Raw genomic sequence first — 18,201 nt, forward strand, 5'->3', positions numbered from 1 at the left:
GTTTTAGGCTGGGGAGGCTGTTGGAGGCAAAAATGGATGTGCATGGAATGGAATGAGGAATGGTATCAAACACATACATGCGAAGTAGCAAGAATGCCAGTGTTTGTGAGTTTTTTCCTACCACAATACCACATGCCACTGACATAATCATTTAAAAAAAAAAATCCTGTCAAATTCAGTGTTTGTGTTGTGTTTGTCTATCAGGAGTGTGGCCTGTACTGTTGTCGAAATGCTGACCCAGAAACCCCCGTGGGCTGAATACGAGGCCATGGCGGCCATCTTTAAGATCGCCACGCAGCCCACCAAGCCCAACCTTCCGGAGAGCGTGTCTGAGGCGGGCAGGGACTTCCTGCGCCAGGTGTTTGTGGAGGAGAAGTGTCGCCCCACAGCTGAGAGCCTCCTTAGCCACCCGTTCGTCAAGGGCTGCTTCTGAGCCCCCCAGGACCACCCAAGCCTCCGCGGCCCCAGAGCCTCCCCCCCACCAGGCCTGGCCCCCAGGACCACCCTGCCACCCAAGCCTCCGCGGCCCCAGAGCCTCCCCCCCACCAGGCCTGGCCCCCGGGCCCCCAGGACCACCCTGCCACCCAAGCCTCCGCGGCCCCAGAGCCTCCCCCCCACCAGGCCTGGCCCCCGGGCTCCCACTCACTCCAGGTCTCCAGGGCCCAATACCACTCCACCCCTACCCCCATCCACAATCAACAGACTTGCTAGGCCAACGAGCCCCAGCCTCCCTCACCAGCCAACTCCCCCAGCCCAGAGCCGTCATTAGGGGAGTCTGGACGGCCCACTCACAGACCTCCTGCTCTGCTGTCCCAAGCGTCACATCTAGTGTGTGTTCCTCAACGGAGGGAGAACAAAACACTTAACAAGAGTGAGGTTGTTGCTCATTTCCTTGGAGGAAAAGCGTCAGCAGAAAGACTATAGAGAGCATTGGTGCTAGCCCGAGGGTCTGGCAGGGTGGTCCTGGTGTCTTCCCTCACACACTCCTCTACTGCCACAGAGTGGCACAGTGCCACAAAGTGTCAAGGAGTGGTTTGACACTCGCCTCCTATTTCTGCTGTTCGTCGAGGTGAAGTTGATCCCAATTGTCAGTACTGTAAGTTACTCATTTGAGGCCCTTGTTGTCTACGAGTAATACTCTAAAGGTGATCGTAAAACTATTTTTATATGACAGAGACCAACACATGCAAAGTCACCCTAACCGTGGAGGTCTGTATTTTAACCTGAAATGTCAACGTAGTTTTGTCTTAACTGCCAACGCCTTACAATGAGATATTGTAGAAGTTTTTGTATGCTTGAAGATGAAAGTCCAGAGAGCGTTGCCCTACTCCTACATGCATCATGTAGCACTCTCATCCCCCATTTGGAAGGAGCCCGTAACTGTCAACCATAGCACCTTTGTATCATACGTTTAATAGGAGTCATCATGCAGGATAATCAAATGAAAAAAAATAGATATTTTTTATATTGGACATTTTTACTATTTCATAATGACAGAATGTGGTTTATTCTAATGTTTGGAGAAAAAGACCAAACGTTTGTATTGTAGTGAAAGGTTGGTTCATGTGTATAAGCAATCCGACCGTGGAGACTGGGAGGGCTAGGCTGTCCAGATCCTTACTGGGGCCATGTCGAGTTTTATTACCGTGTGGAACGTTCATCTGCACAGAAATGGCCAAAGAGAGATGGAATCATCTGACACCAGGTCAGATACTGGTCATCACACAGAACCTTCAGTGAACGTGTATCATCATGTACATGTGTAGTCTTACATTGGCTCTTACATTGGGTCTTACATTGGCTCTTACATTGGCTCTTACATTGGGTCTTACATTGGCTCTTACATTGGGTCTTACATTGGCTCTTACATTGGGTTTCCATGTCAGTAAATCACTCCAGTGCCCTGTAGCCTTGTATGTTTCCTGGCAGCTTGGCGCATACTAGACTTGATACTGTATTAAGACCAAATCAAATGTATACACGTACATTGCAATGTATTGTTTTGAAGGGTATCTCCTTAGAGCAAGATTGAAGTGTATGTCATTTAGACAACAGCATTCCATGGGTTCAAGTATGCCATATCAAACCACTCACAACATGAATATCATCACCTCATTGCCTTGAGTTGGCCTGGTTTCTCAGAATGAGGGATCTGGTTGTGGATCTAACTGCTCACTCTGTTTTTATCTGGGGGAAGACAGAACAAAATCTAAAGTGCTGGATTTGAAAAAAGGGTCAAAATAAGCTTCATCAGTGCTGATGAGCTACAAAACAGTGGCACTAAGGAAAGTAATGAACAAACGTTTAGATAATTCACCCTGGTCAGTGCCTTATCTGATTGAGCTTTTCAGTGAACAGAAATGTTCAGCGGTATGTGGGAAGAGAAGAGGTGACCTGTGCATTCCAACGTGTCCCCAAAACACTGGGGTCAACGCTGTGTCGTAGAGAACACATGGGCTTTGCTGAAGTTCTCCTTTTATATATAAACAGATTGTAATGTAAATACATATTGTACTGCACTTTTATATGAAATGACATTTCATTATATACAAATTGTGTTTAGATAACCATGATATTGAGATTGTACTTTGATCCACGTGGATTGTCTTTGAAGAGGAGCAGTAAGAGGAGCAGTAACAGTAAGTGGGTTTTTACCGGATGGGATTTCGATTGGGGCATAGAAACACAATTCTGTTTGCCTTGATGACAAAGCCTGAGAAACATCAACAATGTATCCTGTCATTGATATTTTGTACATTTAAGTTAATAAATCAAATGTTTAAGACCACCTCTGTGTCTCTGTTTTAGTTATGTCAACTTAATTGATGGTCAATTGCGAAGTCATTGGAGTTCAGAGTTCACTGTGGAAAACTAATTATTATTTAAATTATTAATTCATTATTATTTATTTAATTATTAAAACTGTTTCTCATCTCAGGGTTGACTGTTTCACACCACGTGGTGATGACGTTTACACCACGTGACCAAGCTGCTGTCTCGTAACAGCTCATACACCAGTGTTGCCAGATGGGCGGTTATCCAGTTTAGGTTATCCAGTTTAGGTTGCATTCTTCTGGTAAAATTGGGCTTGGGCTGGTGGACCGAATTTTTAAATATGTATTATGATATATCATATGCTATAATATTTGGGCTGTTTTTTTTATCCATTTGGGCGGATTATGAGCTCTGATTTGGGCTGGTAAACATCAGACCAATCTGGCAACACGGCAGAGAACGTAAATAAAGCCAGGTTGTGTAACAGGCTGTCATCGGCTACATAACATACCTGCCCTGCACACGTGTTGCTTTATTTCTGGGCTCTGTTTTAAAACGATACGCGTACAAGTTAGATATGTCTGCCTCACGCACAGTCATATGCATACTAAGAAACGACCTACGGCTCCACGACAATGAGGTAAATGGAAATGATGTGTGTATGCAATGAATGAGTCGATCAAGCAGAGAAGGGATGGGAGTGGATCTGGGACAAGCCTGTGCCCCTTTAGTGAGAACCTGTACACTCCCTTTAGTGATAACCTGTACACTCCCTTTAGTGAGAACCTGTGCACTCCCTTTAGTGATAACCTGTACACTCCCTTTAGTGAGAACCTGTGCACTCCCTTTAGTGATAACCTGTACACTCCCTTTAGTGAGAACCTGTGCACTCCCTTTAGTGAGAACCTGTGATCTCCCTTTAGTGAGAACCTGTGCACTCCCTTTAGTGAGAACCTGGTCACTCCCTTTAGTGAGAACCTGTTCACTCCCTTTAGTGATAACCTGTACACTCCCTTTAGTGAGAACCTGTGCACTCCCTTTAGTGAGAACCTGGTCACTCCCTTTAGTGAGAACCTGTTCACTCCCTTTAGTGATAACCTGTACACTCCCTTTAGTGAGAACCTGTGCACTCCCTTTAGTGAGAACCTGTGCACTCCCTTTAGTGAGAACCTGTGCAGCAGTTCGAATCGCGAGACCTAATCATTTCCAAGATTTTCCAATCACTTATTTTAGAAACTGTAAAATGATACTTCCGGAACATTCATTCATACAAGTAAGCCTATTTGCTAAAGGTTGAACTGCCACTCTATTAGTCACAATGATGGATTCTCTATTAGTCACAATGATGGATTCTCTATTAGTCACAATGATGGATTCTCTATTAGTCACAATGATGGATTCTCTATTAGTCACAATGATGGATTCGGCTTTTTGACATTCCGGAAGTGAACCTCAAAACAAGTGAATTGACAGATTGACAGGTAATTAACTGTGTACACCAGCCTTATTGAATTGTCGTCACTTTTGCATGCAGGTCTTCCACTGGGCTCAGAGGAACGCTGAACACATTGTCCCTCTCTACTGTATCGACCCCCGGCATTACCTGGGCACTGTCAATTACAACCTGCCCAAGACGGGCCCCTTCCGCCTACGCTTCTTACTGGACAGTGTCCAGGACCTCAGAGCCAGCCTGCTGAAGAAGGGCAGGTGAGCTGAGATGATCTAGAAGCTTCCCAAGCATTCATATCATAGGTTCACAGGGTCTTGGCTCTTGTGTTGTGGTTATTTGTCTATAACACTGAACACAGGTGTTGTGTAATTACTGTACCGTACCAAGCTATGGAGTCAGTCCATCCACACTGCACACATTACATTGGTCATGCTACCAGAACTAGCCATCTCTGATTGAAGTCTCTGGCCTCAGATCTCCAGGTTTGCATATTCAGTGTTAATAACACTGGGTCAGGACACATCTGGGCCTATACAGTTCATGTTTACATTAGCAGAGCTGTTCCCACAATTCAGTCTGGTCAGCGAGGGGGAAATGAGCAGCCCCCTTCCCAGGATGCAGCTTGCCTGCGTCGGTGTTAACTGTGGCCACTGTTTGTGTGCGTGCCTCTGTGACCTCAACCCCGCAGTACCCTCTTGGTAAGACAGGGGAAGCCAGAGGAGGCGGTCCGTGACCTCGTCCAGCAGCTGGGCTCCGTCAGCGCCGTGGTCTTCCACGAGGAGGTTGGTGAAACAGCGCCGCCTCTTTTTTTCCTTTCACCACTCTCATTTTAATATCTATCCGTCGTCTCAGTGTGTGTGGACTTCCTTTCATTTTCTCATCGTCGTTGGTCTCTCCTGGACTCTAGGTGTCTCCTGAGGACCAGAAGGTCGAAAAGGGATTGAGAGACGTGTGCTCCCAGATGAAGGTCAAAGTTCACACCTGCTGGGGGTCCACACTCTACCACAAAGACGACCTCCCGTTCCAACACATATCCAGGTGAGAGAGGGGGGCAGCTCCCCAGAGACTAGGCTGCTCATCTTGTGCAAGTCGTGCACCTTTTCAATGAGCACATGTCACAGAGAAACACAAGGCTTCCTTCAGATATACAGCACTGTACAAAGAACTGTTGAAGGCTATATTTTCGATTTGCAGAGGCATGATGTATGCCATGTAACCCTCCTTCCTGGTCTCTGCTAGGCTGCCTGATGTGTTCACTCAGTTCAGGAAGGCAGTGGAGACCCAGGGCAGGGTGAGGCCTGTGCTCGCGCCCCTGCAGCAGCTGAAGCCTCTCCCTCCGGGGCTGGAGGAAGGACCCATCCCCACCCCCGAAGACCTGGAGCAGACAGGTGAGAGGCAACACACTGAATATCCGAAATGTAACAAAACTGGTTCTGCTTGTAATATCAACATGCAACAAAGCACAAAAATCGTAACTAGTCCCAAAACCTTTTGAATACATCGGAATATCACATCGACATCTTCTCACATAGATCCAGAGTTGCATCCAGTAAAATCCGAATTTGTTGATGAATCATTTCTCTATGGAGCTGGTAAGCAGCTGGTAAGCCCATATGGAGCGATCTGTTCTACATCTGATGCTGTTCTATCTGCCTGTCGTTGTGGCTGCAGAGCCTCTGGCTGACCCTCGCTCAGCCTTCCCATGTAAGGGAGGAGAGAGCCAGGCCCTGGGCAGGCTGCAGCACTACTTATGGGATACTGTGAGTGTTTACTCCTTAGACTGTGAGTATTTAGTCCTTAGACAAGTCTCTTCTCAATAGTTCATCTTTCTAGCTACAGTGGTTGTAATACTGTCATTGTGTGGTATGTTGGCTGATAAAAGACTTGTTTATTACCCATGTTATGTTAATACATGTATTTTTATTTGTCTGCTTAGGATGCTGTAGCCACCTACAAGGAGACTCGTAACGGCCTGATCGGAGTGGACTATTCCACTAAGTTTGCCCCATGGTATGTGACATTTATTTAACTGTCCGCAGATCTTGTAGTCTTCACCTCCATTTACTGTAAGTAACAATGGAATCTGAACGCGCTACTTTACCTTGATAACATTTCCTTTTGCTTTTACAAGCTCTCTTAAAGGGAGTTGCAGTAGTGTTTTTATTTCCATGATCTCTAACAGTGTTGGTCTGGTCTCCTGCAGGCTGGCCATGGGCTGCATCTCCCCCAGGTATATTTACCAACAAATAAAGAAATATGAGAGTGAGCGAACAGCCAATCAGAGCACTTACTGGTGAGTTAATGCAAACATCATATGCATGACTGTTAGATACAACATTACTTAGTGTTCAACGTACATTGCATTGACCTTGCTTGCAGGTTGGTTGATTATGTTAATTTCACTGTATTTCTGATAACTAGACTAGTGATGATTTGGTTGAGTGTTTAATTTAATTGTGCATTAGTGACCGTTAATGTTTTCCTGTAGGGTGATATTTGAACTGCTCTGGAGAGACTATTTCAAGTTTGTGGGTGCCAAATTTGGAGACAGACTTTTTGATATCAAAGGTAAGGCCAAGGAAAATATTTGTTCACAATCAAAGGTAGCTGAATATTTTAATCGATATGTTTTGTATGTATAGGTCTTCAAGAAAAGTATATTCCTTGGAAGACGGACATGAATCTGTTCAGTGCATGGAAAGGTCAGCAGACCAACACATCTTTACACATCTGTTGTCTTATCTCATCTTTTGCACTAGTGGTTATGGGTTGATCAACTCTAGGTAGTGGAGCTCTACAACACTGACAGCATGCAGCAGCAGCATGGCACCTATGTGAAAGTTTCTCTACATCAGAATCAGAATGGCTTTTATTACATGTATAAGTACACAAGTACAATTATTTGGCTTTTGTCCTCAACATTGGCATTGCAGCATAAAGATACAAAATCACAATAATAAAGTAAAGTAATAATGAGTAATGGATGAAGGAAGGTTAAGTCAAAATGTGCTAAATAATTCATCCCCTACCATAGAGGGCCGCACAGGGGTGCCGTTCGTGGATGCCAACATGAGGGAGCTTGCCCTGACTGGGTTCATGTCCAATAGGGGGCGCCAGAATGTAGCAAGCTTCCTCACTAAAGACCTGGGGCTGGACTGGAGGATGGGGGCAGAGTGGTTTGAGTATCTCCTGGTAAGGCAGAGATCAGTGTCATACGTTGAACATCTACAGGTGCTGGTCATATAATTAGAATATCATCAAAAAGTTTATTTATTTCAGTAATTCCATTCAAAAAGTGAAACTTGTATAATGTATACATTCATTCCACACAGACTGATATATTTCAAGTGTTTATTGCTTTTAATTTTGATGATTATTACTGACAACTAATGAAAACCCCAAATTTAGTATCTCAGAAAATTTGAATATTGTGAAAAGGTTCAATATTGAAGACCCCCTGGTGCCACACTCTAATCAGCTAATTAACTAAAAACACCTGCAAACGCCTTTAAATAGTCCCTCAGTCCAGTTCTGTAGGCTACACAATCATGGGGAAGACTGCTGACCTGACAGTTGTCCAAAAGACGACCATTGACACCTTGCACAAGGAGGGCAAGACACAAAAGGTCATTGCTAAAGAGGCTGGCTGTTCACAGAGCTCTGTGTCCAAGCAAATTAATAGAGAGGCGAAGGGAAGGAAAAGATGTGGTAGAAAACAGTGTACAAGCAATAGGGATAACCGCACCCTGGAGAGGATTGTGAAACAAAGCCGATTCAAAAATGTGGGGGAGATTCACAAAGAGTGGACTGCAGCTGGAGTCAGTGCTTCAAGAACCACCACACACAGACGTATGCAAGACATGGGTTTCAGCTGTCGCATTCCTTGTGTCAAGCCACTCTTGAACAAGAGACAGCGTCAGAAGCGTCTCGCCTGGGCTAAAGACAAAAAGGACTGGACTGCTGCTGAGTGGTCCAAAGTAATGTTCTCTGATGAAAGTACATTTTGCATTTCCTTTGGAAATCAAGGTCCCAGAGTCTGGAGGAAGAGAGGAGAGGCACAGAATCCACGTTGCTTGAAGTCCAGTGTAAAGTTTCCACCGTCAGTGATGGTTTGGGGTATTGTGAAGAGGAAGATGCGATGCGCCAGACCCAACAATGCAGAAGAGCTGAAGGCCACTATCAGAGCAACCTGGGCTCTCATAACACCTGGGCAGTGCCACAGACTGATGGACTCCATGCCACGCCGCATTGCTGCAGTAATTCAGGCATAAGGAGCCCCAACTAAGTATTGAGTGCTGTACATGCTCATACTTTCCATGTTCATACTTTTCAGTTGGCCAACATTTAAAAAAAATACTTTTTTTGTATTGGTCTTAAGTAATATTCTAATTTTCTGAGATACTGAATTTGGGGTTTTCATTAGTTGTCAGTAATAATCATCCAAATTAAAAGCAATAAACACTTGAAATATATCAGTCTGTGTGGAATGAATGTATACATTATACAAGTTTCACTTTTTGAATGGAATTACTGAAATAAATAAACTTTTTGATGATATTCTAATGACCAGCACCTGTATATTGGACATTTTGAAATGAGCTTATCTTCATTTGCCGTTTCACATCTTAACATGTCTTTTTTTTTCTTAGATCGACCATGACGTGAGCAGTAACTATGGTAACTGGCTCTACAGTGCTGGTATAGGAAATGACCCCAGAGAAAACAGGAAGTTCAACATGATAAAACAAGGGCTTGACTATGACAATAATGTAAGTTTGAATCTGGCCAACAAGCTAAAAACCATACACTTGTCCCTCTTGTTCCCCCCTTTTAAGAGATTAGATTAGCATTATCCATAATACAGTACTGGTGTTTATATCCCATGAGTTTCTTTATCATTGTATTACATTATATAATAATATTTAGAATTCATAATCGTTTTCTCTTGATAAGTGACAGTGTGCACTAAACCTGATTCAATCAGTATCCGGGGCAAGGAAACATTGCGTAACTGAAGGGGGAAAGCTGTACTTCTACAAGGTGCACTTCTGTAGTATATCTGGATTAAACAATTCCCCAAAAGGTTACTGTTAACTTGAGCTATTTTTAGATTAATGATTATGATTATGAATATGTAATAACTGTGAATGTCTCCCTTCCTCTCTCCTCAGGGAGATTATGTGAGGCAGTGGGTCCCAGAGCTCCAGGGGATCCAGGGAGGGGACGTACACACTCCCTGGACCCTCAGCCCTGCCTCCCTGTCCCAGGCTAAGGTGTCTCTAAACGAGACATACCCCTCCCCCATTGTCATGGCCCCGGAGTGGAGCCGGCATGTCAACAAGAAACCGGTAGGTCTAAACAGATATACATGCTGCACTAATTCATAATAATTATTATTATGTTATTGTCCATAAATGTTAACGCAACCTGTCATGGTAAAAGCCACAAACAGCTTTGTTGCCTGACACACAGAGCTGCATCGTTTCCTAGTTCTAATGCCGTAGTCCTAATATTGAAATGGTCTTTTGCAGACTGGAGCAAGACCCTCAGCAAGAGGAAAGGGCCCGTCTCACACTCCTAAACAGCATGGGGACAGGGGCATAGATTTCTATTTCTCAAAGAGTAAGAACTTCTGATGAAGCAGACTGCAGACTGCAGTGGATGTCCAGTAAAGAACACTGGGCCTCCACTGAGGCAATGGTTTGACCTAGCAGCGTTCTGTCTGGGACTAAGGGTCACACTCATGGTATGGAGTGACTGTTTGTTTTGAGATGAATGGAATGTTGGAGGAACTTCACGTGCCTGTTCATGCTTTATGAGTAGGCTACTTGAATTTTGAGAGATGTATTTTTATACCTGAGCTCTGAGTACACATGGCAAGTTTATTTATTACGATTCATTCATTCATTCATCATTTGTAGGCAAGGCACGTTTATTTGTATAGCACATTTCATACAACAGGATCATACAGAAAAAGAAGGATAGTAATACAAATAAAAATGGCAAGAATAGATACATATAGATATATGTGACCTGGAGGTTATTGTTCAGAGAGGGAGTGAATATAATAATATATACATCATGTATTCCATTTAGCTGACGCTTTTATCCAAAGCGACTTACATTGCAGTGAGTGCATACATTTTCCGTATATATGGTCCCAGCGGGAATCGAACCCACAACCTAAGCGTCGTTAGCGCCATGCTCTACCAACTGAGCCACAGAGGACCAGTTGCTGTTGTGTGGCTGGAGTAAGGGGGCTGTATAGTGATGTAGATGTGTGTGAGTGAAAAGTAACCCTTGTCCTAAAATACTGTGCAATATGTGTTTTATGATGCAATGTTTTCAATTAATTAGATATTTTTATATCTGTATGATGGCAGGAAGGGGATATTATTGATATGTTACACAAAACTCATATTTTTACAAAATGACATTATTTAATGGTTCAAAATAAACAGAGGTTCTCCCAGCTTCACTTGTGGTTATGTGTCATTGTTCATATTCAAAGAAGAAGGAAGTGGAAAGTGTTGTGTTCCTAGTTCACTAGAAAGGGGAAGAGAATCAATTCCACTAAAGCACACGTCATGTGTATGAAGTACTTCTCATGGATTTGTATGGAAGAAAAAAAAGAAAAGAAATCTGGTGTGGATGAATAATTCATGTAGTGTCCCAAGATGGAGAAAAGTAGTATCATGTCATTTCTCTGTTGTCTTGCAGTGAGGCTGCATTCTCATGTTATGCACCCAGATTGTAGAATGCACTGCCAGTTTACATTAGAGATGCAACCTCAGCACATAACATATTATGTTCAAGTCAAGACTAAAAACCCATATTTTTTATATAGCCTTTAAATGACTAAATCATTAACTTATGATTATATAATCATTGGAGCACTTTGAGCTGCAACGTTTGCAGGAAAAGCGCTATAGCCTACACATAAAAGTTATTATTATTATTATTATTATTATTAATGATAATGCTGTGAAGCACTTTGTGACTGCTGTCTTAATAAGTGCTATATACAAATAAATACAAGTAAGTAAGTATTATTATAAGTGGGAAGCACTTTGTGAGTGGCAGCGCAAAAAGAACAGCCCCCTGTCATTTAGCATATCCCTTTACCCGTCCCTGCGTAGATGAGTAGTGTTATATTATATTATGTTATATTATATTATGTTATGTTATATTATGTTATATTATATTATGTTATATTATATTATATGAGTGTTTTTATAGTCAAAGCCAGTGTCGGGCCCTCCTCTCTGACGCAGCTTCTCAGGATCATTTCCGCATGTTGGTCAGTTTCTCTTTCTCCTCTACACGAGCGATCACATTTATTATTATTCAGCATGAACAACTTGTCAGAACAATCTAAAGCGTTCACATGTTCCAATGCTTTGTAAAACTTTGACTGATCAATATTGGGTGGAATCAACGACTTCATAAGCGACAAAGTGAAGTGGATCCTTGGTGTGTGAGTGAACATGTGTGAGTCAGGTTTGGACCTGGGTCTGGTTCCTCTGATCGCTCCTGGGTCAGGTCTGGACCTGGGTCTGGTTCCTCTGATCGCGCTGAACATGTCCGTGAGGAAGAAGCTGGGTCTGTTCCTGAACCCCAGACACATGGTGGCCCAGGACTGGATGTCCGTGGCAGAGATCATGGGCTTCTCATATCTGGAAATAAAGAACTATGAGCGTTCTGGCAATCCCACTCTGAAAGTTCTGGAGGACTGGCAATCCCGATGCCCAGATGCCAACGTTGGGAAGTTATTAACAATCCTCGAGGAGGCCGAAAGAAAAGATATTGTGGAAGATCCCGAGATTCGAGATTTGATTGGTAGGTAAATAAGCTTTGAAGCTATTTAGACTGCTATACTATTTACATCAAATGTAATCCATTTTAAAGAAGTGATTAATTACCCATATAATGCCGAGAGATTGAGAAGTACACTTAAATACGTGTAGATGTTGTAGACGTTTTAAATATATGACGTTTGATAATGAGTAACGTTTTATGAGATGGGTGTGACAATAAGTTAGTTACGGTACAATGATACGTGTGCGCGCATGCGCAGAGAGGGACGCCAAGAAGTACCTGTTGAAGCAGAGCGAGCCGCCGGTCCAGGTTCCTGTGGTGGACAGCTGTGAACCCCAGACTCTGGAGCGGCTAGGCATCACCCTGGACGATGACCCCGAAGGTCAATATGAACCCTACTTCTACTGTACAAAGCAGACACAGTATTCATCCTGTACATGTACACCCCTGCACTAACATATATATATATATATATATATATATATATATATATATATATATATATATATATATATATATATATATATATATATATATATATATATACAGTACAGGCCAAAAGTTTGGACACACCTTCCTTCTCTTCAATGTGTTTCCTTTATTTTCATGACTATTTACATTGTAGATTCTCACTGAAGGCATCAAGACTATGAATGAACACATAGGAATGATGTACTTAACAAAAAAGTGTGAAATAACTCTAAATATGTCTTATATTTTAGATTCCTCAAAGTAGCCACCCTTTGCTTTTTTGTTGTTAATAAAATAAAAATGTGTTGTTGTTAATAAAATATATAATAATAATAATATTATATATATATATATATATAATAACATATTATTATTAACACATATTATATTTAATATTATTATTATATATGTTATTAACAACAAAAAAGCAAAGGGTGGCTACTTTGAGGAATCTAAAATATAAGACATATTTACAGTTATTGTTAAATACATAATTCCTATGTGTTCATTCATAGTTTTGATGCCTTCAGTGAGAATCTACAATGTACCAAAAAGTCATGAAAATAAAGGAAACGCATTGAATGAGAAGGTGTGTCCAAACCTTTGGCCTGTACTGTATAGGAAACCATGTCAAGTCATGCAAAATGACTGGTTATCCTGCACCACCAGAATGAGCCGATATGTTGACATGTTGTTGTTGTGTTCCTGATCCTCTGTCCTGATGCAGGGGACATGCCTGAGATGTTTGACGCCTTCATCTGCTACTGCCAGAGTGACTTCCACTTTGTCCATGAGATGATCCAACAGCTGGAGCAGACTCACCACAAGCTGAAGCTGTGTGTGTTTGACCGCGACGTCCTCCCAGGCAGCTGTGTGTGGACCATCGCTAGCGAACTCATCGAGAAGAGGCGAGTTACGTCGTGAGGCCTTGCCTCTTTTGGAGGGCAATCAGTGTCAGTTTGAATTGTTCCATCTCATGCATGTTATTGCCTTTTGATATCATTTGGAAAAAGTCTGCACACTGCACGCAGTAATACAAATGAATCCATTCACAATTCAATAATGATTTAAGTTTATGCTGATTTCAACTGTTTCTACATTAGAAATGGGGACTACTACAGCAATTGCTCGTAAAATATTATTTCTTGACGGGATTGTTCTCATGTCTGTGAAATCTAGATGTAAGAGGATGGTGGTGGTGATTTCTGACGACTACCTGGACAGTGGTGACTGTGACTTCCAAACCAAGTTTGCTCTCAGCCTCAGCCCTGGTAAGCCTCAGCCTCGGCCCTGGTAAGGCCTCAGCCCTGGTAAGTCTCAGCCTCGGCCCTGGTAAGCCTCAGCCTCGGCCCTGGTAAGCCTCAGCCTCGGCCCTGGTAAGCCTCAGCCTCGGACCTGGTAAGGCCTCAGCCCTGGTAAGCCTCAGCCTCGGCCCTGGTAAGGCCTCAGCCTCGGCCCTGGTAAGTCTCAGCCTCGGCCCTGGTAAGCCTCAGCCTCGGCCCTGGTAAGGCCTCAGCCCTGGTAAGCCTCAGCCTCGGCCCTGGTAAGGCCTCAGCACTGGTAAGGCTACAGGACTTGTTTGATTTCAAATCCAAACTGTTGGAGCAAAATCTGTCCTCTTTCCAATACTTCTGGAGGGCACTATACATACACTAGAGGACGTTTTGGTTTGTAAAACACTGATGTTTCACTTTTGAAACATCGGTGCCTGGCTTATTTGCTGGTCCAGGTCTTTTAGGGATACTGCATATTAATGGGGGTTTTGTGATTAACGGTATGAAGTACAACCACCTTTGCTCTGCAGATGTTTTTAGATCTTGTTATAGATTTGTCTCAGTAGAGGTTTCCTGTGAACTTGATATTTCCTGTAGGGGTGGGTGATATGGGCTAAAAATAAAATCTCATATTTTTTCACACCAACTTTTTGTGCAACTGGCAGTGCCACACACTTCTCCCACTGGGCTGTGTGTCTCTGTTTGACTGTTTGAGATGTGGAATAAATTAGTCCTGCTGCTGCTTTTAGTTGCCACAGGCTTTGGGGGGGGGGGGGGGTTGGGGGCGTTACTATAAACTACAGGAGCTCAAAGAAGTGGTGGTGCTTCCGTACCGTAATTACCCAAGATAAAGTGAAAATATTTATTTCATTTTTAAACACATCGTCCTAAGCCATCATTTCAAATTAATTGATGAAATCGATTTATCGCCCAGCTCTAATTTCCAGTTGTATTTTTTTTTTATCCATTTGCTCATCAAAACATATGAGGTCATTCAAGTCTCCTACTTAAACTTCCCAGGGGCTCAACGCAAGCGGCTGATTCCTGTGGTGTACAACGCTATGAAGAAGCCTTTCCCCAGTATCCTCCGCTTCCTGACAGTGTGTGACTACACGCGGCCCTGCACGCAGTCCTGGTTCTGGGGACGCCTGGCCAAGGCTCTCTCCCTGCCCTGACAGTGTGTGACTACACGCGGCCCTGCACGCAGTCCTGGTTCTGGGGACGCCTGGCCAAGGCTCTCTCCCTGCCGTGACTGGATGATCCAGTGTACATACTCAAACCAGCCCTATATCACAAGATACAGTGTTGCTCTGCTATGGTGGTGATTTGCTGAATATGACAGTGTGGTAGTACTGTTTACATAATCATTCCACAATTTCACAGAGATAGTTATGTGGAACTGTTTCTGTACTGTATATATTTTTTTAAATACTGTAAGATTGGGCTGAAGGGATTTTTTCATAGCAGTGACCGACACCAAAGTATTAGCACAGACTTTCCCAGGTCAGGTACTCGCATAATAAATGAGAGCTTAATGGCTATTAGTCATTCCTGATGGAATGGGGATTGAATACTTTCATATGCTGTTGTGTTTGTAAACTCCTTCCCTCACAGTGATGAAATGTGGCTGAAGCTTTTACATGTTAGCTTTACTGTCGCTGCACCACCAGTGGCTCTAAAAACGGATGTTTTAACATCAGTACACATATGAAATGTGCATGCCAGCTTATATAATAATAATAATAAGAGTCACCAAGACCAAACCATCGGAGACTCTTGAGCAGGAGGTGGCCCAGGCTAGGAGGGATATTATTATTATTATTATTATTATTATTATTATTATTATTATTGTAGGAGCCATGAATACGATTTGTGAGTTTATTTGCTTGTTTGTTTATTGTTTTGATGACGTTATGTTCTTCCTTCCGGAAGTCACATGATTATGGGCGGGGATAGCCCGAGGTAACTAAAACACCTGTTCACCTGTATGGCGGGAGTGGAGAGAGAGGGGAGACAGGGTCGTTGTATTTTTTGTTGACCGTATTTTCGTTATATATTGTTTGTTATTTTCTTATTTTATATGGATTAATTTTGTACGTTCACCATTTGATTGTTCCATTTCAATAAATGCTTTAAACGTACCATTTTTCCTCAAATGAATTGTTTTGGGCGCGTCATAACATCAACACAGACCCTGCTCGCGTCTCTCAGCGACTTTTTTACTACTGGACTACAATTATTATCAATTAGGATTGTATTCCAGGATTTGATAAACCATTGACCTATCCCCTCCCCATCTACCATCCCTCCTCTGCCTCCCTACCATCCCTCCTCTACCCCCCTACCATCCCTCCCCTCCCCATCTACCATCCCTCCTCTGCCTCCCTACCATCCCTCCTCTCCCCCTACCATCCCTCCTCTGCCCCCCTACCATCCCTCCTCTGCCCCCCTACCATCCCTCCTCTCCCCCCCTACCATCCCTCCTCTCCCCCCTACCATCCCTCCTCTCCCCCCTACCATCCCTCCTCTCCCCCCCTACCACCCTCCTCTGCCCCCCTACCATCCCTCCTCTACCCCCCTACCATCCCTCCTCTCCCCCTACCATCCCTCCTCTCCCCCCCTACCATCCCTCCTCTGCCCCCCTACCATCCCTCCTCTGCCCCCTACCATCCCTCCTCTCCCCCCCTACCATCCCTCCTCTACCTCCCTACCATCCCTCCTCTACCCCCCTACCATCCCTCCTCTACCCCCCTACCATCCCTCCTCTGCCCCCTACCATCCCTCCTCTCCCCCCCTACCATCCCTCCTCTCCCCCTACCATCCCTCCTCTGCCCCCCTACCATCCCTCCTCTGCCCCCCTACCATCCCTCCTCTCCCCCCCTACCATCCCTCCTCTCCCCCCTACCATCCCTCCTCTCCCCCCTACCATCCCTCCTCTCCCCCCCTACCACCCTCCTCTGCCCCCCTACCATCCCTCCTCTACCCCCCTACCATCCCTCCTCTCCCCCTACCATCCCTCCTCTGCCCCCTACCATCCCTCCTCTCCCCCCTACCATCCCTCCTCTCCCCCCTACCATCCCTCCTCTCCCCCCTACCATCCCTCCTCTCCCCCCCTACCATCCCTCCTCTCCCCCCCTACCATCCCTCCTCTCCCCCCCTACCATCCCTCCTCTGCCTCCCTACCATCCCTCCTCTCCCCCCTACCATCCCTCCTCTCCCCCCTACCATCCCTCCTCTACCCCCCTACCATCCCTCCTCTGCCCCCTACCATCCCTCCTCTCCCTCCCTACCATCCCTCCTCTACCCCCTACCATCCCTCCTCTCCCCCCCTACCATCCTTTCATTGCTAATACACTTAGTCCAGAAGCATGATTGATGAAGTTGATTTCAAGTACCTATACCATCCAATATTTCCTGTAATATTAGCCCTACTCTATGGTTATAGCTTTGGAAAGTCACAGCATCATATTTTCCAGAAAGATGTATTTTACTGTAACTGATGGTTATCTAATACCATTTAAATTAATCTAATGCTTGTTGGAGAATAACAGGTTGGTGCAGAATGATTACATGTACCGTATGTTTAAGAGGTTCTTGGGTTGCCGCTTATCATCAGTTGTGACTGGTCATTACTACTACAGTACACAGGGAAATGCCATAAATGATATCCAGAACTAAAATTACCCAACCTGGCAACACACAGTTAGAGAGATCCTATTGAACCAGATGCAGTGTGTATTACACCCACATACACACACCCACACACATACAGACACATACACACTCACACACACACACACACACACGCATACACAAGCACATGCGCACACACAGACACGTACACACACACACACACGCATACACAAGCACACGCACACACAGACACGTACACAGAGACACGCACACACAGACACGCACACACACACACGCACGCACGTAAGCACACACACACCCGCACACACGCACGCACACACGTGGTGGACGTGGACGTCTCTCAGCCAGAAGTGTGTAGGATGTGGGGGTTTGAGGGAAGGAGACACCAGCGCCCCCTAGCGTCTGTTAACGGTCTGTCACCATGTGGCCTGTCTTCTCTGTACTAGATGTGTCTGGAGCCAAAGTCCCCATTCCTCCTCTCCTCCTCTCCTCTCCTCTCCTCTCCTCCTCTCCTGTCCTCCTCTCCTCCCCTCTTCTCCTCTCCTCTCCTGTCCTACTCTCCTCCCCTCTCCTCTCCTCCCCTCCGGTCCTCCTCTCCCTCTCCTTTCCTCTCCCTCTCCTTTCCTCTCATCCCCCACCTCCCTCTCCTCCTCTCCTCTCCTTTCCTCCCTCTCCTCTCCTTTCCCCCCCCACACCTCCCTCTTCTCTCATCCTTCCCCCTCTCCTCTCCCAGCCTCCACCCTCACCCAACACCCAACA

General features: G+C 44.6%; 3 protein-coding genes across 3 annotated transcripts in view; all 3 read left to right on the forward strand.

Annotated features, from left to right (window-relative positions):
• map3k22 (mitogen-activated protein kinase kinase kinase 22) overlaps window positions 1–656 on the forward strand; it is a 50,153-nt gene extending 49,497 nt beyond the window's left edge. The window contains exon 17 of the mRNA XM_080548794.1: window positions 205–656. Coding sequence (XP_080404920.1) covers window positions 205–433 — 229 coding nt within the window. The 3' untranslated portion in view covers window positions 434–656. The remainder of the gene's footprint in view (window positions 1–204) is intronic.
• A 2,696-nt stretch (window positions 657–3,352) lies between these two features.
• On the forward strand, window positions 3,353–9,867 carry cry-dash (cryptochrome DASH; the record flags this gene model as incomplete). The annotated part of the gene is made up of 14 exons (XM_080548806.1): window positions 3,353–3,415; window positions 4,310–4,482; window positions 4,914–5,007; window positions 5,133–5,263; window positions 5,465–5,613; window positions 5,897–5,985; window positions 6,162–6,235; window positions 6,429–6,518; window positions 6,714–6,793; window positions 6,868–6,927; window positions 7,260–7,417; window positions 8,875–8,994; window positions 9,397–9,573; window positions 9,757–9,867. The coding sequence occupies 14 exons, from the start codon at window positions 3,353–3,355 to the stop codon at window positions 9,859–9,861; spliced, it is 1,563 nt and encodes a 520-aa protein (XP_080404932.1). The 3' UTR covers window positions 9,862–9,867.
• A 1,689-nt stretch (window positions 9,868–11,556) lies between these two features.
• myd88 (MYD88 innate immune signal transduction adaptor) lies at window positions 11,557–15,886 on the forward strand. Its single transcript, XM_080549231.1, has 5 exons — window positions 11,557–12,064; window positions 12,303–12,425; window positions 13,242–13,422; window positions 13,694–13,785; window positions 14,809–15,886. Exons 1-5 carry the CDS (start codon window positions 11,713–11,715, stop codon window positions 14,961–14,963), a joined length of 903 nt encoding a protein of 300 aa, XP_080405357.1. The 5' UTR covers window positions 11,557–11,712; the 3' UTR covers window positions 14,964–15,886.
• The last annotated feature ends 2,315 nt before the right edge of the window (window positions 15,887–18,201 follow it).

The sequence above is a fragment of the Nansenia antarctica genome (assembly GCF_963989245.1).
Source record: "Nansenia antarctica genome assembly, chromosome: 19".
NCBI classification, from domain to species: Eukaryota; Metazoa; Chordata; class Actinopteri; order Argentiniformes; family Microstomatidae; genus Nansenia; species Nansenia antarctica.